We start from the raw sequence: 23284 nt of genomic DNA, 5'->3' as shown, positions 1-23284 counted from the left end.
TGACCTCACCCAGCCAGCGGCCACGTGCTCCCCCTCCACCAATGGCGGCCGCCCGGCCGGGAGATGCCATTGGCGGAGCGGGAGCAGGAGCAGGTGGCCGCTGGCTGGGTGAGGTCACGTGGGGCGCGAGGCGGTGACGTCACCCTTTCCCAAATTTGGGAATGAGAAAGTTGGCACCCCTAGTTTCCACTCACATCCCAAACAGGCGCTGCTTGGGTTAACGAGCGACTGCTAATTTTCCTTTAGAAAATTTTAGAACATAGAACAGTGGCGCAGCGGGTAGAGCCGCTGCCCCACAGCGCAAGAGACTTGGGTGCTGTCTGTGTGGAGTTTGCATGTTCTCCCTGTGACCGTGGGAGTTTTTTTCCGGGTGCTCCGGTTTCCTCCCACGTCCCAAAGACGTGATGGTTTGTAGGTAAATATCCCCTATTGTGCAGGGAGTGGACGTGAAAGTGGGATAACACAGAACTAGTCTGAACGGGTGATCGCTGGTCGGCATGGATTGGGTGGGGCTGTTTCCATGAATCAATCAGAGCATTTTCCAGCACAGCACAAAAACGGGCCCTTTGGCCCACCATGTCAGTGCCGACCATGAAGCCAATCCAAACCATCCTCATTTGCACCCCTCCATTCCCTGAACATTCAAATGTTTTCCCAAATACAGGGAAGCAAGCACAAGGGCTGGTTTATGGAGATGTGAAGGGGTGGGTTACAGGGCAGCAGGGGAATCAGAGGAGAAATGCCATTGATGGGCTCGCTCCACTGAGTGCCAGCATTGACCCAACAGGCCAATGGCTTCTTTCTGTGTCTAGGAAGGAAAGAAAAATACCAATGTTGTCTCAGCAAAATCCCGCAAAAGCTCTGAAAGTGTAAGTGAACCAACCCAGTGTCGACTCCCAGGCCAACGTCACGAACGTTGAGACCCGAACCACACTGTAGTTGGGTCCACTGTACAGACCTTTGTGTTCTCACAATCATCACCAATCTCCCAACAAGCAGAGATGGACAGGTTCTTGATTAGTACCTTAGGGTGTCAAAGGTTATGAGGAGAAGGAGGAGAATGGGGTTGAGAGCGAGACATAGATCAGCCATGAATGATGGAGTAGACTCGATGGGTTGAATGGCCTATTTCTGCTCCTATGAACAGACGTTCTTTCCCTTGGTCCACTGCAGGAAGAAATTACCAAGCAGGCAGGGGATACAGAGGCCTTTTCAATTGGGTTACGATAGAATTTTATTTATCCCAGAAGGGAAATTGATCGATTTCCTCCCACACTCCAAAGACGTGCAGGTTTGTAGGTCGATTGGCTTGGTAAATGTAAAAGAAAATTGTCCCTAGTGGGTGTAGGATAGTGTTAATGTGCAGGGATCGCTGGTCGGCACAGACCCGGTGGGCCGAAGGGCCTGTTTCCGCATTGTATCTCGAAAACTGAAGACTGTTCACAATACGATAGAACTTTATTTATCCCAGGAGGGAAATTGATCTGCCAACAAGATACATGACATTAAAGTGACGAATGGAAAGGATTGGGGATGTGCAAAGATTAAGGGGGGGGGGGGGGGAGAAGGGGCGTCAGTCTACCCCCTGACAGAAGGGGGAGGAGTTATACAGTTTGATAGCCACAGGGAAGAAGGATCTCCTGTGGCGTTCTGTGCTGCATCTTGCTGGGACCAGTCTGTTGCTCTCTTCAGCAAATTCCAGGGTACATACCTGAACAAATCTACTTCATGGATTGTGGGAAGTGCAAAAGAGACCTGCGATTCAGCCTAAAAGAGCAAAGAATGACTGTCGGTACAATTCATGGCATGCTGTCCATCTGGCCGATTACACTGACCTGGATAGGCCTGCATGCACCCTGACCATCCTCACAACCTGTTACAATCACTGATATATCTAAAAAGGCATACAGGTGTCTCAGTGAAACACTCACAATGCTTTGAGGTTACTTATTTAACAAACTGGAAAGGTCCACATGTACTTATAGTATTTTTGTTTTTTTAAACACATTAGTTAAAATTCCACCTACCATGAGAAAATTTATTCGTGAAATTGATTAAAGCAGCCATTTAGGTAATTGGACTGCCACAGTGATTGTAACTTGCCCTGTGTGAGTGAGGAAGAGAACTTAACCTCTGGATGTTTCCATATATGACGTATTGATATATTGTCCTGTTGGATTGTCACCGTGTCGTGGTGAAGCTTGTTTGGTCCTGAGAGCGATGCCTTCTGGAGCTACGCTCCTGGTAGGGTCATCCATGGCGGTAAGGTCGAGGGGGAGGTCCCTGACAAAGAGCGATCCAACCAAGACCTCAACGGTGGAACAGGCGGAGGGAGGATGACGGCTGACTTTAGTGGAGCGTCACAACGGCTGGGAAGGCGGATGGATGAAGGCTGCAGCAGAAAAGGGTCCCCGGTCGTCTTGGACTCCACGCCACTGGATCCTGACCCAGATCTGTCAAGGACCGTGTGGTGGCTGTCTGTGCACCAGTCTCCCCACGTTAAACAAAGTCACGTACAGGCGTCCGACCCTATGGGGAGGACAGTCATACTCGCTTCCAGTGACTGCCGATAATGATGATGCCCTGTTGGATATAAAGCAAAGCCCCCCACCACCCTGGCCATGCTCCCAGTTCTCTCCTGCCATCAGTAGCAAGTAAGAGGAGTTTGAAACTGCGACCAGCAGGTTCAAGAATAACTTTTTCCCCACAACACTAAACACTCTTGAACACTAAACAACACTACCCTCAACTGTGAACTTCTGCACACTGTCTTGGTTGAACTTTGTTTAGCAGTTATTTATAATAAACAAAAAAATCAGCAAATTATCTAGGTGTATTGTGTTTACAGGTCTGCTAAGCTGAAGCAAGTAAGAATTTCATTGTTCCGTTGTCCATAAGTGGCAATTAAACACTCTTGACTTGAAAGGAAAACTGATCATGTTTTCCCCTCCTATGCATTGTACAATGGTTTGAATTGGAAGTCAGCAGACATGGCAACCAAGACAACAACAGCGGGACTAAACTTGGTTCTGATCTCCCGTAAGTTTTGAATAACTGGTTAACAATTGGGTATAATACTGGAATGCAATTGGCATGTGGGAATAAACCTCAAAGCATCAAAGGAGAGGAAACTACTTGGTGCAAAGATATAGGGAAGCCCAAGATAGACACAAAATGCTGGAGTAACTCAGTGGAACAGGCAGCATCTCTGGAGAGAAGGAATGGGCTAGGGAAAGTCCAATCTGTGCAGACACTAATACTCATTGGCAAGTTCATAGAGTGACTTTCTGTAAACATAAAAAGATGTCCCAAGGATTGACGACAGTTTCGTGAATGTCATGCCTTGGTGAAATTTGTCATGGATGGGTGAGAATTCTTGACATTTATCGTGACTAGCATCTCCAGGAAAAACAAAATGAACAAAAAAATCCGGATAAACAAATGGATGAAAAAATATATATTTGAACTGTGTATCATGTATAAGAAGAAATAACAATTGGAAATGGTTTCAAATCTTGTCAAAGAAAAGGTGGCATGAACTGACCAAAGTTTTCAAACTTCCAAAGTCAAAGCACACCACGTTATGTGGAGTTTTTTTTTGTTGCAACTGTAACTATAAATGCCACTGTAAATATAGTATCAGATCAACTACCCATTCCTTTAAAAGAGCCACATCACTGAAGGAAAAAAACAGCAGATGCTGGTTAAAATCAAAGTTAGACACAAAATGCTGGAGTAACTCAGCGGGTCAGGCAGCAACTCGGGAGAGAAGGAATGGGTGACCTTTCAGGTTGAGACCCTTCTTCAGTCTGAACCCATTCCTTCTCTCCCGAGACGCTGCCTGACCCACTGAGTTGCTCCAGCATTTTGTGTCTACCACATCACTGAAGGTTTATGTCTACCACATCACTGAAGGTTTATGTCTACATCACTGAAGGTTTGTGTCTACCACATCACTGAAGGTTTAAGTCTACCACATCACTGAAGGTTTATGTCTAGCACATCACTGAAGGTTTATGTCTACCACATCACTGAATGTTTGTGTCTAGCACATCACTGAAGGTTTGTGTCTAGCACATCACTGAAGGTTTGTGCCTGCCACATCACTGAAGGTTTAAGTCTACCACATCACTGAAGGTTTGTGTCTAGCACATCACTGAAGGTTTGTGTCTAGCACATCACTGAAGGTTTGTGTCTAGCACATCACTGAAGGTTTGTGTCTACCACATCACTGAAGGTTTGTGTCTACCACATCACTGAAGGTTTAAGTCTACCACATCACTGAAGGTTTGTGTCTAGCACATCACTGAAGGTTTGTGTCTAGCACATCACTGAAGGTTTCCTAGTTGCATCATTAATGGACAAGCCTTGTAAGAGTCTATAGTAAAATGTATCAATACTCTAAAATACATTTTCCCCCCCACTGATGCACCTTACCTCATCTGCAGATTGTATAATCTGTGTTGCACCAGGTTTATCTTGCCCAGTAGGAATTCTAACCTATTAAAAATTGGATAAAACAGGAACATTTTTGGTGATCAGATTGCAAGACCACATAACCAACGTGACCATGATCTGCTTCTCCTTGCAGAACTGCCAACCGCTCCCTCTGCAACTCTCAGGAAGCCTGGGACTTGTGGATGGATCACAAGCCCTCAGGATGAACTCAGCGATTTACTAATTACACTCCAATAATGCATTCCCACCCGAGACCCAGGTTCGATCCTGACCTAGGGTGCTGTCTGTGTGGAGTTAGCACCTTCTCCCTGTGGTCGTGTGGGTTTCCTCCGGGTGCTCCGGTTTCCTCCCGCACTCCAAGGGCGAGTGGGTTTGGAGGTTAATCGGCCTCTGCAAATTGCCCCAAGTGTGTCGTGAGTGGGAGAAGACGGGGTAACACAGAACCAGTGCAAATGGGTAATCGCTGGACAGCAGAGACTCGGTGGGCCGAAGGGCCTATTTCCATGCTGTGTCTCTAAACTAAACTATAAACTCACAGGCGAGGTGTCGGTTTCCCCCAATTTCCCAGCAGTTGCAGCGGGAAATCTTGCCAAACTACCCACGGCAGATTAACGCTGCAAGAAAGCAAGCTGCTAGCAATGTTTTAAAAATGCAGTTAAAATGTTTTCCATTCTTTAAATGGTAATTGCTTTAAATTTTATTTTAAATGTTTTTAGTTGATTAGCTGTTGAATGGCAGAGACATTCAAAGTACGGTGACAATGTAATGGAATAATTAAATAAATATTTCCAGACTAAATGACAAAGAACGCAACAGCTGATAATGAAAGACTCACACCACCCTGGCCACACTCTCATTGCACTCCTACGTTTGGGAAGAAGGCACAGGTGCCTGAAAACCATGTCCTCCAGGTTCAAGAAGAGCATCTTCCCAGCCACTATCTGGCTCTTGAACACCACACAGCACCAACCTCAGCAAGTACAATCTTGGCTCTTGGTTGCACTATGTGCCCTGGTTTTGAACAGTTATAGCTAGCTAGTATTACTGATTATTAATTTATAATATTATTGATTACTGTATATTTATATATGGTGTCAAGGGACCCGTTAAACGACAACAGGTACAAATGTAATTGTTCTGCCAGTATATATGACAATAAAACACTCTTGACAGAGTTGAGGTGTGAATAATGGTATCGGTCCATTAACATTACACAACTCCGACTGGATCACAGCCAGTAAACCTCCTGGTCAGATCATCAAGAATTTAAATAGCCAGAAGAAACAAAACAATTGAGTTGCACTGATGGTGGAAACAAGGACCATATGAAACAACATTTAATATTTAAGGAATTAATCCAAGGTTAATCCCAAATAGGTTTTAAAATCTGTACCTTAATAATAACCCCCGTGGTGGGCAGGATTAGAATTCTCCCTGGGATTGGTGCAGGCCAATGATCAATATCCTGACAAACTGGAAAAAAGGAAAGTTAAAATTAAATTATTGATCATTTTCATAAGTTCATAAGTGAGAGGAGCAAAATTAGACCATTCAGCCCATCAAGTCTACTCCGCCATTCAATGATGGCTGATCTATCTCTCACTCCTATCCCCATTCTCTTGCCTTCTCCCCATAACCCCTGACACCCGAACTGATCAAGAATCTGTCTATCTCTGCCTTAAAAATATCCACTGACTTGGCCTCCACAGCCTTCTGTGGTAATAAATTCCACAGATTCACCACCGTCTGACTGAAGAAATTCCTCCTTATTTCCTTCCTAAAGGAACGTCCTTTAATTCTGAGGCTGTTCCCTCTGGTCCTGGACTCTCCCACTAGTGGAAACATCCTCCCCACATCCACTCTATCCAGGCCTTTCACTATGCTGTACTTTTCAATGAAGTCCGCCCTCATCCTTCTCGCGAGTATAGGCAAACGTCAACCGCTCATCATATGTTAACCCACTCATTCCTGGGATCATTTTCCAAAACCTCCTCTGGACCCTCTCCAGAGCCAGTAAAGCCCTCATACAGGGGCCCAAAATTGCTCAATAATTTTGGCAGAGGTTACATTTAAATTTGAGTATTAGTGCAAAACAAAATGAAGATATATTTCTGTGTTCAACCAGATTGAGATTTGTTTCACTTTGTTGATAATTACTAGTTGTAAAATGATCTTTAGAATGTTCTTGCTAAACCAGCTGTCAGACGCACGATCAAAAGTAATGAAAATGCCAATGCCTGGATACTTAGCATTGGTATCCAATGAAGGCGTACAATAAAAGCTCTTGATCTGAGATACAGGGCCAAAGGAAGCAATTACTGGGAATTGTAAGTCTGAAGAAGGGTCTCGACCCCAAAGGTCACCCATTCCTTCTCTACAGAGATGCTGCCTGACCCGCTGAGTCACTAATTTCGTGATTACCTTCGATTTAAACCAGCATCTGCAGTTTCTTTTTCCCTACTGGGAATTGACTGCCCTCTTACTGGATTGAAGGAAAGTTAGGCAATGTGCATTATTGTTCTGCATCTTCTGGAAGGGTCACAGGAGAAATGACGGTTAAGGTAATAGAAGGAACATAGGGACAGCACAGGAACAGGCCCTTCGGCCCACAATGTCCGTGCCAGACATGATGCCACTGCTTGCACGTGATCCATACCCCTCCATTCCTTGCATATCCATGTGCCGATCTAAATGCCTCTTAAATGTCACTGTTGTATCTGCCTCCACCACCACCTCCAGCAGTGTGTTCCAGGCACCCACCACCCTCTGTGTAAAAAAAAAACCCAGCTCCACACATCTCATTTAAACTTTGCCCCTCACCTTATCGCTATGCTCTCTGGTCTTTGACAGTTCCGTCCTTAGAAAAATAGGTTTGTGGAGAATGTATAAGGGGCTTTCTTTTTAAACTCATTTTCTTTCATTGCATTCTTCCCTTGGCCACAACGTAAGTCATACTAGCAGCAACCAACTTGCTTCTTTATACACCAGGCACTCCAGTCTGCTACCAATATCACCACACCCAACACAACCATAATCTTAGTGATTATCAGCAGTGACATCAGCTGCCTTAGCTCTGGATGATACTCTGTTATTCCATGTGTTGGAAAATAAATCTGTAGATGCTGGTATAAATCGAAGGTAGACACAAAATGCTGGAGTAACTCAGCGGGACAAGGCAGTATCTCGGGAGAGAAGGAATGGGTGACATTTTGGGTCGAGACCCTTCTTCAGACTGATGTCAGGGGAGGGGGCAGTCCCGGCCCGAAACGTCACCCATTCCTTCTCTCCCGAGATGCTGCCTGACCCGCTGAGTTACTCCAGCATTTTGTGTCAACACTGTTATTCCAGCTCATTTTCCTTTATGATGTTCATCGAAATCACGCCGTTAAATTTTATTTGACTCAGTGTCAAATTATATTTTATGGCACTTCAGTGAAATGCCCTGGGATATTTTACTCCATTGACTGTATAGTAATTAAAAGATAGAAACATCCCCATCATCTTTGTTGTAATATTCTGGTCTACAATTCTTAAAATATATCGAGACACGAGGAACTGCAGATGCTGGAGTAACTCAGCGGGTCAGGCAGCATCTCTGGAGAACCTGGAAAGGTCTGAAGAAGGGTCCCAACTCAAGACGTTACCTTTCCATGTTCTCCAGAGATGCTGCCTGACCGGCTGAGTTACTCCAGCACTCTGTGAAACGTCACCTATCCATGTTCTCCAGAGATGCTGCCTGACCCGCTGAGTTACTCCAGCACTCTGTGAAACGTCACCTATCCATGTTCTCCAGAGATGCTGCCTGACCCGCTGAGTTACTCCAGCACATGCAACGATGACTCGTACCCTAATTGCACTGTAAGGATCCAATAAATCACAGCACCTTTGCCTTTTTTTGCTTCAAAATATCTGCAGTTTTGCTCCTCGCCATTGTTGGACTCAAAAAGTGCAGCTCGGGTACAAGTCATCGCTGTAGGCAATAATGGGTAAATGGGGAGCTCAACAAGTGTCACCCCAGAAACACCACACCCAACATATAAACAAACCACAGTTCTCACCAGCTTCCAGATAAGGCTCATTCTTGTCAAAATATTCCGGGGCAATCAACTTCAATAGGAAGTGGAAGAAGTTAACATATGGAAGTTTACTGATCAGCACCACTGACTGGAAGAGAAAAATATTCACTGTTAGTGGAAACCAGTAATTGTGCTTTCTTCAAGATAACGATGAAATCTAGTCCTTTTCCCAAAACCTTGATTTCTGTACTAAAGTTTAAAATATAGATAAAAATTAACAAATTTCCAAATCAACATTCAAGTTAGTAAATACAACAATTTGCACTCCACAAAATCTGAATAAGTGTCTTTATGCAGACAAGAAAAATATGAACAAGCATCCTCTATCATTTTCATGTTGAAATTTGTCAAAACCCATTATCAAGAGAGTTACTGAGGGAATAAACTCAAAGGAGGTGATAAGAGAGATTAGAAAAGTGGTTTTGCAATAGGAGGAGAATGTTGTGACGTTTCGGATCGACACATGTACCATTAAATCTCCCACCTTCATGTATTTGGGATGTGGGAGGAAACCCAGTCAGAGAGAACATGCAAACTCCACACAGACAGCACCCAAGGTCAGGATGGAATCCGGGTCTCTGGCCCTGTGAGGCAGCAACTCTACCAGCTGTGCCACCGTGCTGCCCATGACCAAGATTATGTCAAAGCTTCATCTAACTTCTCATTTAGAATTTTGGTGAGATGTTTAAAGTTATGCTCTGAAATTAAAATGTATTGACAAACTGGAATATCAATACCTAATACCCTTCTTGTGCAATGGGATTAAATTGGCCTCCCCCCTACTTCTGAACCAAAACTGGGAAACTGCTTGAAAGACTAGGGAACTGTTCTTTTAAAATAAATACGATCTTTTCAAAATTCCTCATCAGTTTGACGACCACTCAAATCCTGCTTTGCTCCTTTTTCCAGTGGGAAATTTAAGTCACATCTATATTGAACTTGTTTTGCAAGGCAATATGAAAAATCCATTAAAACACCTAGTTCCATGGTCTTGGTGACGTGTGAATGTGCAAGCTTTATTTTGCTGGATAGACACAGTCTGAAGGAGGGTCTCGACCCGAAACGTCACCCATTCATTCTCTCCGGAGATGCTGCCTGTCCCGCTGAGCTACTCCATCGTTTTGTGCCTATCTTCGGTTTAAACCAGTATCTGCAGTTATTTTCCTACACATCTGCAGTTCCTTCCTATGCACTTTTATCCCAACAATTGTTTTCCCTCAGAATGGCAAATCTTTGCCAATGTAAAGGCAAAATGTTGTAGTTGCCAGAAATATGAAAAGTAGTTAGACAAAGCAGTGAATAGCAAATTAAACAGCCTCTGTACTAATATTGCGGGGTCACCAGCCAGCAGGGGGAACACGAGAAGACTGAGCCATGTCTACCAATGAAGTAAACAGTCATTTTTAAACTGAAATTACACTGGTATTTCCTGCACCTTGTTTGAAATAACAGCGTATTGTTCTTTTTACGGCAAGGCAAATGATTGATTATGTTACGTAACTTGTAGAATATTCATGATTTTATCTACTGTGGCAAATGCAATCTTCCATAAAACAATGGGATTTACCCATTCCTTCTCTCCAGAGATGCTGCCTGTCCCGCTGAGTTACTTCAGCATTGTGTGTCTATCTTAGGTTTAAACCAGCATCTGCAGTTCCTTCCTACATAGTGGGATTTTTAAAAATGTTTTTATTGCTTTAGACATTCCAAGAATATCCTTGTGGCATTGTGAAAGAAACTGCCCCTGGAAGATTTGAATATCAAACCTGTTCTGTAACTTCCCAACTTGTTACAGCTTGCGTCAGCCATTTGTACTCAATAAATACAAAGAAAATTTAGGATTAGCAGCATACATGGCAAATTGGTCCAGAGACAGAAAACGCTACAAGGATCTTTTTTTTTGGGCCCAGATATTCATTCGCAAAATCAATAGTTTGGCTGATAGGACCAAATGTGATTTTCTCGGATCTAGTGACGACACTAAACCAGGCAGGGAGGAGAATATAGAGAGGCTCCAAGTGGATGTTGACAGGGTAATTGAGTGGACAACAACGAGGCAGTTGGGAAACAACGGGGAAACATGTGAGGTTATCTTTTTTGGTGCACGAAAAGTCAAGCAATTTAAAAAATGGGAAGACATTGGGACATGATGATGTTTAAAAGGGACGTCTGCGCCTTGTAAACAAATCACTGACGAGGTAAGTTAAGGTCTGAGTTGGTCGATAGATTCAGAACTGGCTCACTAAAAGACAGAGGGCTGTGGTGGAAGCGTGTTGTTCTGTCTGGGGAGGGGTCTGTGATCAGTGGAGTTCCACAGGGATCTGTGCCGGGACATCTGCTGTTTGTGATATATGTCAACAACTTGGACGTACATATAGGCGTAAATGTAAATTGCGGACAGCATCAAAATTGGTGGAGCTGCTGACAGTGAGGAAGGCAGTCCACGGGACGTAGCTCAGCTGCAGACATGGATGTTCTAATAGAGTATCAAAACAGTCTTTTTAGAATAATTTGATTAAAATCAGATTGGGTGTAACTTAGGTAAATATTTTGTGCAGCTTCACAGAAGAAACTTTGATTTTTTAAACAACATTTGGACAGATAGATAGATAGGGAGGGTTTAGAGGCCCAAGGGGAAATTGCAGGGAAATGGGACTAGGCCAACATGCTAACTTGGTTCGTATTGACAAGGTGGGCTGAAGGGCCTGTTTTCGTGCTGTAGAGCTCTATTAAGTCAAGTCAAGTTTATTTGTATAGCACATTTAAACACGACCCACGTTGACCAAAGTGCGGGTACTAAAAAAGAACATACAATAGCACACAAACCTAACAACACAGACATAAACAGTTCACAGTGCCCCCTCAGAGGGCCTCAAACGCTAGGGAGTAGAAGTAGGTTTTCAGCCTAGACTTAAAGGAGTCGATGGAGGGGGCAGTTCTGATGGGGAGTGGGATGACTATGAAAGGGACAAAACATAAATCAACTCTTTCAACAAAGTCTGTGCAAGTGTTCTTTAAAAATGATGACGAACAACAGGACAGAACTGATGGGGTTCCTTGCTAATTTGTCCCTCTGCACCCACCTCTCAAATATGCTGCTTTCTTTTTGGTCTCGACTTTGAAGTAACATCAAAGGAGCCACCACTTTCTCATTTTGAGTCTGTAATCTTTTTAAAAATTCAAATTTATTCTTTCATGATGTAATTTTCTGTTGATGAGTTGGGATGGAGGCGAGAAATATTTATGGATCCAAGATCCAGGTCGGGTGAGCCGTGTTGCTCAAGCGCCTACTGTAAGTGTGTTTACAATGGTCGAACCATGACAATTAATGACAGAACTCTACATTGTAATTTGCCAACACTAAAAATACAGCCTGCGAGCGGGCTTCCCAACGATACGAGCAAATGGAAATAACCCGGACTGCTCACTGAACGTTAAGCATCAGCTTGTTATATTAGCAGCACTCCAGGTTGCCCCAGAGGAGCAGTCAAGATTAGTAGACACAAAATGCTGGAGTAACTCAGCGGGTCAGGCAGCATCTCGGGAGAGAAGGAATGGGTGACGCTTCGGGGTCGATACCCTTTTTCAGACTGATGTCAGGGACAAAGTCCCGCCCCCTCCCCTGACATCAGTCTGAAGAAGGGTCTCGGCCCGAAACGTCACCCATTCCTTCTCTCCAGAGATGCTGCCCGAGTTATTCCAGCATTTTAGGTCTACCTTTGATTTAAACCAGCATCTGCAGTTCTTTCCTACACATTGAAGGTTCCTATTCAGACACAAAGCTGACAAACATCATGCAGAATCAAAGTCACAACCCGGCTTTCTGTTCAGCTGCACGGAAGCATTTTTCGAACAGCTGGCATGTTTGTCTTCTGCCCGACAAAGATATATTATCATTTTGTTGTTTGTCTGAAAAATCCAACTTGAAGAAGCATTTACCTTTTGAAAGTAGCCTCTTTTTAATGATTTGTCACGAACTTGTCTAAAGTAAACATATCCATAGTAATGTGCAGAATCTGTCTGTCAAAATAAAGAAACATCAGGATGAGGAAGGAAAAGCAATACAATTTGGTGCAGTTGAGTGACACTGCATGGAAACGGGCCCTTCGGCCCAGCAAATCCACACACCATTGATCACCCGTTCACACTAGATCCATGCTATCCCACTTGCTCCTCCAGGGCAATTTACAGAAACCAGTTAACCTACAAGCCTGCACATCTTTGGGATGTGGGAGGAAAACAGTGCACCCGGTCACAGGGAGAACAAGCCAACTCCACACAGACAGCACCTGAGGAGTTTGGCTTGATTGCATCTGTGTATGGTATTATCTGATGAGAATGGATCGTCTGAAAAACAAAGCTTTGCACTGTACCTCAGTGCACACGACAGTAATAAACCTAAACCCAAAGCGTTGAGTGTACATGCAATGTCCCCCCAAAAGGAGGTGCAGCGGTAAAGCTACTGCCACAGCGCCAGAGACCCGGGTTCGACTCTGACTACGGGTGTTTGTACATTCTCCCCGTGACCTGCATGGGTTTTCTCCGAGATCTTCGGTTTTAATATATTCCTTTATTTGTCCCACACCGGGGAAATTTACAGAGTTTTCTCCCACAGTCCAAAGTCCAACATACAGGTTTGGTTGGCTAATTACCTTGGCATAAATGTAAGATTGTTCCTAGTGTGTGTTGGATAATGTTGATGTGCTGGGATTGCAGGTCAGTGTGGAATCAGTGGGCCGGACGGAGGGTGGGCCTGTATCAGTGGGCCGGAGGGCCTGAATCAGTGGGCCGGACGGAGGGAGGGCCTGTATCAGTGGGCCGGTGGGCCGGAGGGCCTGAATCAGTGGGCCGGACGGAGGGAGGGCCTGAATCAGTGGGCCGGTGGGCCGGAGGGCCTGAATCAGTGGGCCGGACGGAGGGAGGGCCTGTATCAGTGGGCCGGAGGGCCTGAATCAGTGGGCCGGACGGAGGGAGAGCCTGAATCAGTGGGCCGGTGGGCCTGTATCAGTGGGCCGGAGGGCCTGAATCAGTGGGCCGGACGGAGGGAGGGCCTGTATCCGCTTGTATCTCTAAACTAAAAAATAAATAAACTTTGAAATGCATTTGGGTGTGTAATTCAAATGAATTCATGGCACTCCACTCAATCGAGTAGGATTATCACCTCTGAGGTAACACCCAACATAATATGTATGAGTCAGAGCAAGATTTGGAAGTTAGATTTTAATCAGTTATTACCTTTTTTTGTTAAGAAAAACACATGAAAAATCAACAATTCAAACACGCACTATATGGTAACTGGAAACATTTCTAACCTTCAAGTAAACAGGAGCATCTCTATCATAAAGGCAGTCAAGGGGGTTCTTTTTGCTAGCTGACTGACGAATTCTGAAACAGAACTGTGTGTCTCCAAGACAACCTGTTAAAGACCAATGCAGACAGATTTATTATGTTTTAGCCAACTCTGCGAGCAACCATACAATTTGTTTTTACATCCTAGTAAGCGCAAACTTGTTTATATCGGCTGAAATTGTACAAACAATCTATATACTAAAACTCTCGTTTGTTTGTTTGTTTGTTTGTTCCTGAACTACAGCCAAAACGGTACACGATAGCGTGACAATTTTACGCCCATCTTACTCACCGTCATCCCTTTGGAAGAAGTTTTATTGAAATCGGTGTTATATTTTAAAAGTTATTCACATTTTAAAGTTTAAATCTATCTCCTAGGGAGGATGGGGGGAGGAAAGGGGGAGGGGGAGGAGGATAAGGGAGGTTGAGGGGGATGGAGTGGGGGGGGAGACAGGGAGAGGGTGCTGCACCAATGTAGGAGAGGTTTGGGCGCAACGGGGCCACTTGGTCTAGTATTACCTTAAAAGGGAGTGATAATCCAACTTTCTGCTGGCTATGTATATAACTAAATTGGGATGAGAAAGCCAAAATACAAGTATGTAGATTGGTTGAAGTGACAAGATCAATGTGGAAACCAAGAGCTTTGAAAACCACGAATAATGCAAAGATTGTTTTTGTTTAGAGATACAACGTGGAAAAAGACCCTTCGGCCCACAGTGTCTGTGCCAGCCAGCAATCACCCGCACACTAACATTATCCTACACATATTTTCATATTTCATATTTCAGATACAGCGCAGAAACAGGCCTTTTCGGCCCACCAAGTCCGCGCCGCCCAGCGATCCCCGCACATTAACACTATCCTACACACACTAGGGACAATTTTTTACATTTACCCAGTCAATTAACCTACATACCTGTACGTCTTTGGAGTGTGGGAGAACCGAAGATCTCGGTGAAAACCCACGCAGGTCACGGGGAGAACGTACAAACTCCTTACAGTACAGCACCCGTAGTCAGGATCGAACCCGAGTCTCCGGCGCTGCATTCGCTGTAAGGCAGCAACTCTACCGTTGCGCCACCGTGCCGCCACACACTAGGTACAATTTACAGACGCCAATTAACCTGCAAACCCGCACATCATTCGAATGTGTGAGGAAACCGGAGGACCGGGAGAAAACCCAGAGTCATAGGGAGAACGTACAAAGTCCGTACAGCCAGCACCCATACTGAGGATTGAACCCGGGTCTCTGGCGCTGTGAGGCAGCAACTCTACCGCTGAGCCACTATGCTTGCTGGAAACAAATTGTTTAAGTTTTACAGTCTCAATTTATTGCCAACATTAATTACTATCCCCATTGGTTTATAAAATGTGACTTCACTGATAGCGTAAAATTGATAATCCACTGTACAATTATTTGGAAATCCCACTAATCGGGCATTTGGCTCTCAAGCTGCTCGCTTGGAACTCACTGGGAATTTATGCATCATGCTCTCCTGAAACTCAACTCTCCTGACACTGGAAACTTAGATTATCTTGCAACATTAAAAAACAAATTAAAAGTCTGTTTAAGATATGAATAGAAATAACATCCTAGGGTCCAGAAGCAGGAAAGGTGGAGAAAAGCAGAACGAGGAGTCACAGACTAAGGTTTGGAAGAAGCCATTTCGAACTGAGAAGAGGACTTTCCACACCAAAGAATGGTGGAGCTGTGGCATTCTCTGCCCCCCGAAAGCAAATGTGATCATGGAATACATTCAACAAATTCGGTGAAGGGATATGGTGGGAGAACAGGACCAGGGTACTTGAAGGGACAATCGATCCATTCCTGCCCCCAGTTTCTCCATTCGCTTTAAGATCAGAGAGTTCGCTCAAGGCGTGTTTGGTTACTCATGCCTCTAATTACAATATTCTTATGCTCTAATACTGAAGATTAAAAGTACTCTTCAAATACACCACCGTTCATGAAATCAGAACTTGAGTTAAGGTGTGTTTCCCTTCTATATATAATTAAGTATCATACAGGCCAAGACTGGAACGTTACTCACTTAGCACAAGCAACATCAACGCCAATCAGACTTTAATAAATGAAATAGATTATTTATATGTCATACGCCAACAATTCTAAGTTAATATCCCATGAAGAAGTATTTCAACATCCAGCACAACACAAGCTGTTGCAAGTCAGATTCACTGCTTTCTTTCTTTTGATGCAAACGTACCAACATTCTTACATTGCGAGTCATAAACCTACCCAGACCAAAAACAAAAAGATCCTGATCACTAACCATCTCCTTGAAATTATGGGTGGATGCTGAAGGGCAAGTTTGAGGTCATTTCTATGTTTAACATGCTCCACAAGTAGCACTAAAAAGGCACTTATTAAAAGACACAGCAATGGAAACAGGCCCTTCGGCCCACACCGACCATCCATCAGCCCTTCACACTAGTTCACCCACTCCCTGCAGACTAGGGGCAATTTACAGAGGCCAATTCATCTGCAAACCTGCACATCTTTAGGATGTGGGAGGAAACCAGAGCATCGGAAGAAATTCACGTGGTATGTATTATTATATGTGAATGTGGTTCTAGAAAATGGCAAATATCCTGAATTGCTGTTCAATTAAATGAGCCGACTCATAGCTCACATTTTCCCCCAGATTTAAATCTTCTTCTCTTTCATAGCTTCCAAGATTTCAAGATTCAAGATAGCTTTATTTGTCATCCAATATTGGACGAAATTCAGTCACCCACAGTCCAACAATAAAAGCATTAAATAGGCATTAAAATTACACAACCCCAAAAACACACAAAAAAGAAACATCCATCAAAGAAACATCCATCACAGTGAGTCTCCTCCTCCAGTCCTCTCCTCACTGTGATGGAAGGCCACAATGTCTTTCCCTTATCCTGCTGTCCTCTCCCGCGGCCAGGTTGTTGTGGTTGGAGGCCGCGCCGGACGGTCCGCAGCGGCCCGAGCCTAAGGCGAGTCGCAGCCGCTCCCGCAGTCTCCGAAGACGGCCGGCTCCGCCGATGATAAGTCCGATCCGGGGCGGGCGAACACGCTGCTGCTGCCGCTGTTGCTGCACGTCGGGGCGGTCGTGGCTCCCGACATTGAAGCCCCCGCGCAGCAGAGAAACATCTCGCGGCATATTTTAGGCCGCGCCGGACGGTGAAATGTCCGTGACCCAAGCCCCGCGATCCGGGGCGGGCGAACCCGCTGCCGCTGCCGGAGCTCCCGATGTCGGCATCCACGCGGCCCGAGCCTAAGGCGAGTCGCAGCCGCTCCCGCAGCCTCCGAGGACGGCCGGCTCCGGTGATGGTAAGTCCGATCCGCGGGCTCTGCGAATCAGAGCCCTGGAGGCCGCCAGCTCCAGGAGTTGGGCCGATGGTAGGCCGCAGCAGGAACGGAGACACCACCCAGAAAACAAAGGTCGGGTCTCCGTTCGGAAGGGACACATAGTTACAATTTTTACAGTTCCCCCCCCTCCCCCCCACATACACACACACAGTACACAAACAAAAAAACACGACATCACAACTACAATTAAGACAAAAAAACAACAAAAACACAAAGACAAATTGACCGCAGGTAAGCCGCAGCTGCTATGGCAGCGCCGTCATTAAATGTAATTAAATATAATGAGCAAACATACAAACTACATCTTTATTTTGTGTTCTGTTAAATATGCAAAACGGTGGTTAAAGATTGTGGTTTTTGTTTTTGTTTGCTGTACGTGAGAATTCTTCAGTTGACTGGCTGCTCGGCTAGATTAATGTCACTGTTCACCAGGGATTGATTGACCTGATCAAGCTTCCGAAAAGAGGAAGCCTATACCACAAAGATTATTTGATCCTTGGATAGGCTTTGAGGTCAGCAGTAAAGGCCATTGCTCAGCTACTAATCACAAAATCCAACTACGAAGATTCAACTGCCTTCTTATAGTTTTGTCTGAACATTACATATCACTGAAGCTTAAACCATATCACATCTAATCTTCACGTCCTGGGTTGTACCCTCTGCACATATCGGTCCCCTTCCCTGCCTCCCCTCTACAAGGAATGGGCCCAACAGGTCCACTATCAGTCTAAAAGTACCATTTTATATTGCTTGTAAGCTTAAAAGACCAGACTCTGCTGTTAATACATTATTGATTTGTAACTCCACTTTTTTACCCCCACATTCTAAAACAGTACAAAATCTTATTTTATTCACAGAAACTAATTTCTGTTTCTTGCAAAACCAATCCGCACCATGCCACTTAAGAATGAACTCCACCTACCACTTTTAGCCCACACTGCCAGCTTAATGATAATTCTTTACAATTTTGCCAAGTTCACCGGAGTCTTAACGACGACAACCATCTTGGCACCATCTGCAAACTCCAGCAACACTCCCTCTGGGCTTATTGTCCATCACGCCGAGATACATAGTAAACAGAATCCTTCACTGAACACAGTGAGACATCACTATTCACCACCAAGCAGTGCAAAACTAATTGTTTTTAGTTCTTCATGCAGTGTACCAGCAGACTCAGACATGCAAGGGCATCCATGTTCTCCAGAGATGTTACCTGACCTGCTGAGTTACTCCAGCACTCTGTGAAACGTCACCTATCCATGTTCTCCAGAGATGCTGCCTGACCCGCTGAGTTACTCCAGCACTCTGTGAATCGTCACCTATCCATGTTCTCCACAGATGCTGCCTGACCCGCTGAGTTACTCCAGCACTCTGTGAAACGTCACCCATCCATGTTCTCCACAGATGCTGCCTGACCCGCTAAGTTACTCCAGCACTCTGTGAAATGTCACCTATCCATGTTCTCCACAGATGCTGCCTGACCCGCTAAGTTACTCCAGCACTGTGAAACGTCACCTATCCATGTTCTCCACAGATGCTGCCTGACCCACTGAGTTACTCCAGCACTCTGAAACGTCACCTATCCATGTTCTCCACAGATGCTGCCTGACCCGCTGAGTTACTCCAGCACTCTGTGAAACGTCACCTATCCATGTTCTCCAGAGATCCATGTTCTCCAGAGATGCTGCCAGCACATTGTATCCATTTGTGTAATAACCAGCATCTCTAGTTCTTTGTTTCTACTCCGAGTCTCAGACATGTGGTGTCTTGTCAAAGGCTATCCTGAAGTCAACTACAATTTCTCTCATCATCCAGGGCGGTCACAGTGGCGCAGCGGTAGAGTTGCTACCTTGCAGCGAATGCAGCGCCGGAGACCCGGGTTCAATCCCGACTACGGGTGCTGTCTGTACGAAGTTTGTACGTTCTCCCCGTGACCTGCGTGGGTTTTCTCCGAGATCTTCAGTTTCCTCCCACACTCAAAAGACGTACAGGTTTGTAGGTTAATTGGCTAAATGTAAAACTGTCCGTAGTGGGTGTAGGATAATGTTAATGTGCAGCGATCGCTGGTCGGTGCGGACCCAGTGTATCTCTAAACTAAACCCCCACAACGGGTAAATCACAAGAATCTCTGCGTCACCTTTCAAAGTCAGTGCTGAAACATAGAACAATATTCACCTTAGATATGTTGTAGCTTTACTTTAAATTGGTGCTCGCATTTTTCTTCCTAACTGACACACATTTATTTGGATTAGGCATTTGGGTTGATGGGCTTCACCAGTGACTGCCCTGTCAGCAAAGATTATGAGCATGGGAGATTTGAAAAGTCCAGAGCAAGCAAGCAGTAATTGATTTCTCTGGTGGCTGTCCGAGCAATGAAAGAGAGGCAGGCTCTCGTGGAGCAGATCGGGTGGAAGTGCTGCAGATAGGTTAAAGTGTGGGCTTGAGCGAGGAAGGTGAGCAACAAGGTAAGATTTGTACAAAGTGCTGGAGTAACGCAGTGGTTCAAGCAGCATCTCTGGAGAACATGGACAGGTGATGTTTTGGGTCGGGCCCCTTCTTAGTTGTCCAGCTACAGCTCCCTCAAACCACAGACCGGCTGGAGTTTCAATTTCTGATCACCTCTTTATTCTGTGTAGGAACTTCTTGCGTTTGAGGCAGCAGAAATTATGTAACGCCCTCCAGGCGCTGTAACCAGTGCAATGTGCTGTTGTCGAGGGCCGTGAGGTCTACCCCTTCACCAGGGGGACGGAGGACAGTGCAGTCGAAAATGCCGTGCTGCGCTGTTTGCTGGTCTGCTCCACACACGCAGGCTGCTGATGGACGCAACCCCCAACGATGCATGTTGGCGTTGAACCGGCCGACCCCTGTGCGGAGCCAGTTCAGGGCGACCCACTCTTTGCGGGGCGTGTCCGAGCCGGGTGGGGCTGTGGTGTTCGGTGCGACAGTGAATTGAGGAGGTGGCGATGCCTGTTCCCAGCTGGTTCTCCATGCTCCTAGTATGTTGAAACCAGAGCCACAGAGGGTCGCTGCATGGTGGGAGTAAAGGGCGACGAGACAGGCGTCGTTGCCGTGAATCTTGCCGTGCCAGTTGCCGTGAATCTTGGGCGAGATGGTGCAAAGGATGTTTGGCGTCCGATGGGGCCTTGCACACCAGCCTGAGTGAAGAACTCTCTGCGAAGCTTGGCGGGTGCGATACCTGCGAGCACCGGCAGGAGATCCGTCGGATATGTAGGAACTGCAGGTGCTAGTCTAAACCAAAGATAGACACAAAAAGCTGGAGTAACGCAGTGGGACTGGCAGCATCTCTGGAGAAAAGGAATGGGTTTTGAGTCGAGACCTTTCTTCAGACAGGGTCTTGACCCGAAACATCACCCATTCCTTCTCTCCAGAGATGCTGCCTGTCCCACTGAGATGCTCCAGCTTTTTGTGTCTATCACCTTTTTATTATGATTTTTTTCATTCAATTAGGAATAGCTTCTCAAGAGATCGCAACCATCAAAGGCATTTTAGAGTACCACAGGTTAATTAGATGAATAGAGAAATAATAAAAATACCTGAGTTAGAGTCTGGGAAGGACAAGTAACAAATGCTGGTTTTCTGCAATAGAAGAAAAAGCAATTTTTAACATTACCACAGTGGTTCCCCATGAGTAAAAGTAAAGTTTGCAGGTCTTCCTATACGAACCTCTTTGTCTGATAGTTTTGCATGTGGAGGATATATTACCTATAAAGAAGCAACATACAAGTGCTATTAGCATCTTTACACAATGCACTGAAGTTTCTCTAATGCCACAAGCTCCAATTATCTTACTTTACCCAAAGCACAAACTTCATGAAAGTAGACTCGCCTTCAGTAATTCAAAAAGGAGCAAATTCTAAGTCATAATACAATTCTCCTGAAAAATGGGTGATGCATAACAAAGAAGTAAACGGAATATTTTCTCTTGTATTTAACATTCAAAAGCAGTCAGCCAGTGTACCATGTAATATATTACAAGCATGATCTGGCTAATGTTAACAAAAATATCAAATCATGAGGAGGCAATCCTCAAGCTTTGAAAATTGGAAGGGTATTTGTCAATGTATATTAGCTACTATATTGGACGAGTCCAGAACCAGGGGACACAGTCTAAGAATAATGGTGAGGCCATTTAAAACTGAGGCGAAAAGAAACTTTTTCACCCAGAGATTTGTGAATTTGTAGAATTCTTTGCCGCGGAGGGCAGCGGAGGCCAATTCACAGGTTAAATTTAAAAGAGAGTTAGATAGAACTCTTGGGGCAAGTGGAATCACAGGATTTGGGGAGAAGGCAGGCACGGGATACTGATTGTGGATGATCACAATGAATGATCAGTCTGAAGAAGGGTCTCGACCCGAAATGTCACCCATTCCCTCTCTCATAGATGTGCCTGACCTGCTGAGTTACTCCAGCATTTTGCGATACCTACAATGAATGGCGGTGCTGGCTCGAAGGACCAAATGGCCCCCTCCTGCACCTATTTTCTATATTTAAAGATAGACACAAAATGCTGGAGACAGTAACTCAGCAGGACAGGCAGCATCTCTGGAGAGAAGGAATGGGTGACGTTTCAGGTCCGGACCCCCCCCCAAGTTAAATCCTTCTGAACGCATGAAAAGATGTGTGACAGCTGTATGGGGCAGTGAGTGAATGAGGGTGTGGGGTCTTATGAAAGACAAATGGCCCCCTTGTGACAGGGACCAGTGCAGTGCCGGCCCCTTCACACACAGGGGGCCATACAATTAGAGCAGGGGGGGTTCAGAGACAGGGTCGCTCAAATGAAAGTTTTGAGTTAGTTCTTTCTCTTTGATATATTTTCATTTTCCTCTCCCTTAACCCCCCCTTACTCCTCCCCCTGCCTGGGGGGGTAGGGAGGGTGGGGGGGGGTAGGTAGGGAGGGTGGGGGTAGGGAGGGTGGGGGGGGGGGGGGTAGGGATGGTGGGGGGTGGTAGGGAGGGTGGGTAGGGTGGGGTAGGGTGGGGGTAGGGTGGGGGGGGGGGGTAGGGAGGGTGGGGGGGGGTGGAGGGTGGGGGGGGGGTAGGGAGGGTGGGGTGGGGGGGTAGGGAGGGTGGGGGGGTAGGAGGGGGGGGGGGTAGGGAGGGTGGGGGGGGTAGGGAGGGTGGGGGGGGTAGGGAGGGTGGGGGGGGTAGGAGGGTGGGGGGGGTAGGGAGGGTGGGGGGGGTAGGGAGGTGGGGGGAGTAGGGAGGGTGGGGGGGGGTAGGGAGGGTGGGGGGGGGTAGGGAGGGTGGGGGGGGTAGGGAGGGTGGGGGGGGGTAGGGAGGGTGGGGGGGGGTAGGGAGGGTGGGGGGGGTAGGGAGGGTGGGGGGGGTAGGGAGGGTGGGGGGGGGTAGGGAGGTGGGGGGGGTAGGGAGGGTGGGGGGGGGTAGGAGGGGGGGGGGGGTAGGGAGGGGGGGGGGTAGGGAGGGGGGGGGTAGGGAGGGGGGGGTAGGGAGGGGGGGGGTAGTAGGGTGGGTGGGGGGGGGGTTGGAGGGTGGGGGGGGGGGTAGGGAGGGGGTGGGGGGGGGTAGGAGGGTGGTGGGGGGGGTAGGGTGGGTGGGGTGGGGGGGTAGGGAGGTGGGTGGGGGGGGTAGGGAGGGGTGGGGTGGGGGGGGGGTAGGGAGGGTGGGTGGGGGGGGTGGTGGGTGGGGGGGGGGGTAGGGAGGGTGGGGGTGGGGTGGGGGAGGGTGGGGGGGGGGGGTTGGTGGGTGGGGGGGGGTAGGGTGGGGGGGGGGGGGGGGTAGGGGGGGGGGTAGGGTGGGTGGGGGGGGTGTGGTGGGGGGTGGGGGTAGGGTGGGTGGGTGGGGGGGGGGGTGGGTGGGGGTGGGGGGGGGTTGGGAGGGTGGGGGGGGGTAGGGGGTAGGGTGGGGGGGGGGGGGGTGGGGGGTGGGGGGGGGTAGGGTGGTGGGGGGGGGGGTAGGGAGGGTGGGGGGGTAGGGTGGGGTGGGGGGGGGGTAGGGAGGGTGGGGGGGGGTTGGGAGGGTGGGGGGGTAGGGTGGGGGGGGGGTAGGGAGGGTGGGGGGGG

General features: G+C 46.8%; 1 protein-coding gene across 3 annotated transcripts in view; it reads right to left on the bottom strand.

The window, feature by feature from the left end:
• Positions 1-23284, bottom strand: part of dennd6a (DENN/MADD domain containing 6A) — a 45725-nt gene that overhangs the window by 14545 nt on the left and 7896 nt on the right. For 2 of the 3 annotated variants that reach the window (XM_078414601.1, XM_078414602.1), the window contains exons 2-9: positions 20929-20967; positions 20799-20841; positions 13847-13950; positions 12474-12554; positions 8517-8622; positions 5852-5931; positions 4438-4500; positions 1712-1767 (exon numbers count right to left, since the gene is read on the bottom strand). In XM_078414601.1, coding sequence (XP_078270727.1) covers positions 1712-1767; positions 4438-4500; positions 5852-5931; positions 8517-8622; positions 12474-12554; positions 13847-13950; positions 20799-20841; positions 20929-20967 — 572 coding nt within the window. The remainder of the gene's footprint in view (positions 1-1711; positions 1768-4437; positions 4501-5851; positions 5932-8516; positions 8623-12473; positions 12555-13846; positions 13951-20798; positions 20842-20928; positions 20968-23284) is intronic. The other variant, XM_078414603.1, reaches the window with a different exon arrangement.

This window comes from Rhinoraja longicauda, chromosome 17, assembly GCF_053455715.1.
Source record: "Rhinoraja longicauda isolate Sanriku21f chromosome 17, sRhiLon1.1, whole genome shotgun sequence".
Taxonomy (NCBI): Eukaryota; Metazoa; Chordata; class Chondrichthyes; order Rajiformes; family Arhynchobatidae; genus Rhinoraja; species Rhinoraja longicauda.
Note: the sequence above shows the minus strand (reverse complement) of the source record. Positions and strands in the feature narration are given on the sequence as shown.